At 44.2% G+C, this 6,020-nt stretch overlaps 1 protein-coding gene across 1 annotated transcript in view; it reads left to right on the top strand.

The window, feature by feature from the left end:
- naa15a (N-alpha-acetyltransferase 15, NatA auxiliary subunit a) overlaps positions 1 to 5,364 on the top strand; it is a 13,161-nt gene extending 7,797 nt beyond the window's left edge. Inside the window, exons 15-21 of the mRNA XM_062524008.1 lie at positions 527 to 740; positions 1,004 to 1,197; positions 1,759 to 1,867; positions 2,197 to 2,295; positions 3,016 to 3,159; positions 3,470 to 3,567; positions 3,975 to 5,364. Coding sequence (XP_062379992.1) covers positions 527 to 740; positions 1,004 to 1,197; positions 1,759 to 1,867; positions 2,197 to 2,295; positions 3,016 to 3,159; positions 3,470 to 3,567; positions 3,975 to 4,181 — 1,065 coding nt within the window. The 3' untranslated portion in view covers positions 4,182 to 5,364. The remainder of the gene's footprint in view (positions 1 to 526; positions 741 to 1,003; positions 1,198 to 1,758; positions 1,868 to 2,196; positions 2,296 to 3,015; positions 3,160 to 3,469; positions 3,568 to 3,974) is intronic.
- The last annotated feature ends 656 nt before the right edge of the window (positions 5,365 to 6,020 follow it).

The following is a 6,020-nucleotide window of genomic DNA, read 5'->3' as shown; positions in this document are numbered from 1 at the left end:
GATAAGTAATGCAGGATACTCTTAGGATACTGTAGCTAGTGCACAGTGGATGTTGTGTGGAAAGAGGATGGCTGATTGTTTGCCTGTCTGTCTGTCTATTTCTCTGTTTGTAAGCACAATTCCATATCATGAGAATGTGAGTGGTGCCAAATGCGACCGCCATAGGGAAGCAGACAGTCTGTTTGGCTTAGGTTGGGAGTGTGAGCTCCTCCAAAATATAAGTTATCTTACTCGATTTCTTCTATACTCCTCTTTCTCTTCCTTTCTCCCTCCCTCTCTCTCTCCTTCTCTCCCCATCTTTCCTCATCTTTCTGTTCCTTTCTCCCTCCCTCTCTCTCTCCTTCTCCCCCATCTTTCCTCATCTTTCTGTTCCTTTCTCCCTCCCTCCCTCTCTCCTTCTCCCCCCATCTTTCCTCATCTTTCTGTTCCTCTCTCCCTCCCTCTCTCTCTCCTTCTTCTCCCCCCATCTTTCCTCATCTTTCTCTTCCTTTCTCCCTCCCTCTCTCTCTCCTTCTCTCCATTTCAGCACTTTGTGGAGATCACAGACGACCAGTTTGACTTCCACACGTACTGCATGCGTAAGATGACGCTGCGCTCGTACGTGGAGCTGCTGAAGCTGGAGGACGTGCTGCGCATGCACCCCTTCTACTTCAAGGCTGCCCGCACCGCCATCAACATCTACCTCAGTCTCCACGACAACCCGCTCGCCGACGACAACAAGGAATCCCAGACCGAGACAGGTACTATACGGACATGTCCCGTATACGTGTACCTGTACGCGAAGATCACGAGTTAACAGTATAGTGTATGGAGACGAACGGTTAAAGATAGCTGGTCATTTAAAGCATGTCTACAAATGAATATGAGAAGTGCAGTGTTTTAGTCATCAACAGGTCAGCGGTAGTGCTGTTGTATTAATGTTTGTGTGTGTGTGTGTGTGTGTGTGTGTGTGTGTGTGTGTGTGTGTGTGTGTGTGTGTGTGTGTGTGTGTTTGTGTTTGCAGGAAACCTGACGGACAAGGAGCTGAAGAAGCTTCGGAACAAGCAGAGGAGGGCCCAGAAGAAGGCCCAGCTGGAGGAGGAGAAGAAGAACGCCGAGAAGGAGAAGCAGCTGAAGAACCAGAAGAAGAAGAAAGAGGAAGATGACGAGGAGATCGGCGGCCCCAAAGAAGAACTCATACCCGACAAGCTGGTCAAGGTCCGTGTCTGTCCGTCCGTCCGTCCGTCTGTACGTAAGAGAGTGGGTTGGTGTGAATGCTTAAAGATGTTACAGCTTGTTGCACTGAGGTGTGTCGAGTTCCAAGTAGACCGATTACTCCGCCTTAAAGGGATATTCTACCAGTTTTGGAATTAAGCTCATTTTCCACCTCCCCTCGAGCAAAACAATTGATATTTACCTTTTTTGAAGTTGTGCCAGTGTTTGGGTGGATGTAATCGTGTTTCGTTTGATGTGGGAGGGAGAAAGTCTGCTTTCCTGCGAGAGCATGTCTGAGTCTTTGGCTGTTGTCTGTGGGCCTTTCTCATTAGTCTTTTTATCTATCCTCCCTTCCTCTCTTCCTCGGTCCTCCGGCTCGTTCCCACTGATCTATAAAGAACACTGGATAGACTATCCCATTGTTGCCGGCCCATCATTCTTTATCTAGATCAGTGGGAACGAGGACTGAGGAAGGAAGGGAGGATAGATAAAAAGGCGAATGAGAAGGGCCCCGTGTGTGGTTGTACCTGCTCACTTAAGTATGGCCCGTTACTCCCTCTGCAGACGGAAAGTCCTTTAGAGGAGGCGGTGAAGTTCCTCACCCCCCTGAAGCACCTGGTGAAGGACAAGATTGAGACACACCTGCTGGCCTTCGAGATCTACTTCAGGAAAGGTGAGTAGAAACAGCCACCCGATCATAGAGCGGAGTTTTTGTTTTTTTTTTCTCCAGGGATCACACACTGAACTATAATATGCGACTACACCAATATCAAAACGTACTTCTGTAACTTCAGTCATTTAATACTAGAGATGCACCGATAAGGAAAAGGGAATTGGGCATTTGATTCACTTGGCCAAGTGAACAGCATTTGATAAGCATAATTCAATTGCAGTAATTTTATCTACCATCCATGGCGGTTTTCAAATGGTGTTCAAGAAATAAACATTCTTTAAAAATCATCCTCCCGCTCTCTCTCCCTCTCCCTCTCCCTCGGTCTGTAGAAAAGTACCTGCTGATGCTGCAGTCTGTGAAGAGGGCCTTCTCCATGGACCCTGATGACGCGTGGCTTCACCAGTGCCTGGTGCGCTTCTTCAAAGGAGGTACAACACCGCTTCCTCCATCAGCTTTAATTGAGGCTGCTGTTACAGTATTTTCCCGCATATAAGCCGCATTGTGTATAAGCCGCAGGACAGTGTTTTATGCAAGTTAGAAGAAGCAAAAGCATAGTAACACCATATTAACCCCTGTATTAACCTTAAATTTGGCAAAATTCAATCCATAAGCCGCGGCTATAGTCAGGAAATTATGGTAGTCTGTTTGTTTTGTTTCTTTTGTTTTGTTTTTGTTTTGTACTTGTCTTGAGATGTTAATCGTGTTTTATGTGGAATGTAATTATGTACTGTCTGTGCGTTCTCTTATGTTATCCATGTGATGTACTGTATGCTATGTCATGTCCATTGTCATCTGTGTATTTCAATATCACAGTATATTTGTCATATTTGATCCTAGGCCCCAGAAAGAATAGCTGCTGCTTTGCAAAAGCTAATGGGGATCTAAATAAAAACAAACAAACATCCATAGATCAGTACACAAGATCATAACATTAGTACCGAGCCCTTCTGTAGTTATTGTTCCTCTCAAAAGTGTTTCAAGTGTTGAAAATGCACAATGAGCTTTATTGAGGTGGCTGAATGGACATTACCGTTCAAATCATAAATGGAAAAGTTGATTTGGTGTCATTTCAGTAGCCCAAAATGTAATAGAGTTCCACATTGTGACTGATTTATTCTTAAGTTCTATTCCATGTTCTGCGTTCTCAGTGTCCAGCAGCAAGAACCTGCCCGATGCAGTCAAGACGGTTCTGAATAAAGAGACTGGCCGCTTGTTCGGAGAGCACGAGCCCCAGAGCTACAACAAGAACTTCCTGAGCAAACACAACCACTCGATACCACACCGGGTGGCAGGTAAGCAAACACACACACACACACACGGATAAGGCTTTTCTCAGTGAAAGGTGTTCTGTGTTTTTATTTTAGCAGTGTGTCTATGAGATTAGGAATTCGATGTAATGTATTTCATCAGGAATACACTAAATGTGTCAGATGACTACGATCAGACTTGGCTCATATGTGTGATGTTCTTGGCTCATATCTGGACCCTCCCTCCCACACAACATGTTGGAACAGCAAAGCTGTTGCTTACCTGTCCTCAGTTAGAGATCTAAAAAAAATCTAAAATGGTGTATTGGTGAGCTCTGTTTGTGTTATTCTCCAGCTGCTAAGATGATGGTGTACCTGGACCCGTCGTCAGAGAAGATGGCTGTGGAGTTAGCCACCTGTCTGGATGAATCGCTCAGTGGCAGGAGTATCCAGGTACTGAATGGGCCACCGGCTTATCTCCTCTTCTGAGCTTTGAAATGGTCATGAAACAACGTGGGGGCTTTGGCACTGGACAGGACATTAGACTGGCTATCACCAGACTAAGCTCAATCTTTTGACGTTGCACATTAGTCTGGGGAGTCTGCGCTGTATTTCTGCTGCACAAGATCAATGGGCTTAGGTTTCCAGCTTGAGCTGCAGGGCGATATCCAATCGCTGGCAGTTCAGGCTGGCTTTACCCAGTCTAACAGGAAGTATGTGCATGGGATACTTTTTACATTTGTGCAAAAAAAAGCACCAAAGTACTTCCCTTGAAATCTTTTCTAATATGTGTGTGTCATGTGTGTGTGTGTGTGTCTGTCTGTGTGTGTGTGTCTGTCTGTCTCTCTGTGTTGTGTCAGATCTGCACTGAGGTGCTTCAGGCGTTGCGGGACGGCGGTCTTGGCTCGGAGCAGCAGAAGACGCTGGAGTCGTACCGGGCGTCCTGTCACCAATTCTACCCCTACGCCCTGGCCTTCATGCCCCCCGGTCACCACGACAACACCACCCTCACTGCCAACGGCGACCTGTCATCAGGTGACCACGATGACATGTCCAGCGACATCTGAGCGCGGACGCAAGCAGTGGGCGAGAGAGACGAGGGCTCGTGGAGGGCGGCCATGTTTCTTTTCCCTCGAGCGACAACAAACCCCACGAGACCACGGCGTGCTTTGCTCCTCCACATCGCCGAGCCCGAGAGAGCCCTTTTGCCGTGGCAACAGAAAGAAAGAAAGAAAGAAAGAAAGAAAGAAAGAAAGAGAGGGGGAGGGAGAAAGAGGAGAGGGGAAAAAAAAAGGAAATCACACATTTTACCCAATGTTTTTTTTTTTTCATCTTGCTGATGACTACTCTTAAACTGAAAAATAAACAGTGTATGTAGAAAAAGAGAGAGAACGAGAGAGAACGAGAGAGTGAAAGAGCGCTGCTGGGAGCGGGCAAAGATGGTGGTGATGAACTTTGACGTTACACCACCTCGTCCTGACCTGTGCATCTGCTTCTCATGTTTTAAAAAAAAATAATAATTTATATATAAAAAAATATATAATAAATAAAAAATGTTTAAACTGGGAAAATACTGTTGTAACAACAAAAAGTTATGGTTGACACTTTTTTTTTTTTTGCTTCGATAGCGTGTGTCAAACCTGACACCGACTAGATGGATCTGTCGAAATGAGATCATTTGTTTCTCGTGGGAAACATCACAAAGATGCACTCATGGTCCTTGAGCACAAAGACGTTTTGGAGAATAGCCACTAGGGGGCGAAACGATACAGGTCCTTGCGGCTTCATGAACAGTTCAGGCCAAGAACACGACTGATAATCAAAAAGAGATATCAAAACATGTTACCTGAAATGCAGCATGAGTTAAAAAAAAAAATCCTTTTGTTCCTCTTTTAAGTCTTTCTTTCTTTTTGGGTTTTCTTTTTTCTTTTTTTTGTTTTGTTATGTGAATGTACAACAAGGAATGACAAAAGGTCTGAGGAACAGGTATTGCCATAGCGACCAGAGTTCTTGAAATATGTTTGGGATTTTCTTTCTTTGCTTGTTTCTTTTCTCATATTTTGGAGAGATTTTCATCCCATGTAAGCTTTATTACACTGTTTCTGATTTTGTTTTTTTTTCTCCCTTTTTTACCGTTTTGAGGCAGGTGTCTGTTATCAGCACCTCAGTCAGAACAAAAGGCAACATGCCCCATCTGCCCGACACTCTCAAAACAGAGATATGAATGAATAAAAATGGAGTGGAATTCAAGTACAAAACATCTCATTCACCAGTTCTTCACGTTTCACTACAAAAGGCCTCGAGTCACTAAATCTATCTGTATGCCATTTGAGTCTCTCAATTGTTATAGGTTAAACTTTTTTCTTCAAGAAGACTACTTAGTCGATCACAGTGATTGAAAATTGATGATAAATTGAATGATAAACACCAAATGATTTCCACCAAGACATTCCACAGTGTGTGACACGATCAAGTTCTGAAGCACAATCTCAGCCGGATGTCCATTCCAGAGGAGCAGTTATAAGTTCATTATGGAATGGCAATGCAAAGACATGTCTAAACCAGACGTTTGAGTTTCACAAGCTGTTGAGTTCAGGTTGTACATGTTTGGGAGGGTGTGAATGCACATCATCATTGAATAGTAACCTAGCACGGGCAAACAATGAATTGGATGTCACCTTCTGGCAAAGAAATATGTTTTTCTATTAGGACATTTGCCTGGAAGCCATCCCAAATTTAAACCCGCCCACAAAATTTGAGGTCAGCAAATTCACATTCTGAAATGAACTGAGTATGGCTACATCAGGCTAATAAGAAATATCATTCTGACGAATCTTGGGTCAGCATTCTTTGTGAGACAAAAACTATTTGCTCTTCAAGAAGTTGAAAGGGCTGGAGATAAATTA

Source organism: Sardina pilchardus, chromosome 21 (assembly GCF_963854185.1).
Source record: "Sardina pilchardus chromosome 21, fSarPil1.1, whole genome shotgun sequence".
In the NCBI taxonomy this organism is placed as follows: Eukaryota; Metazoa; Chordata; class Actinopteri; order Clupeiformes; family Clupeidae; genus Sardina; species Sardina pilchardus.
This window is presented reverse-complemented; position numbering and strand designations above follow the sequence as displayed.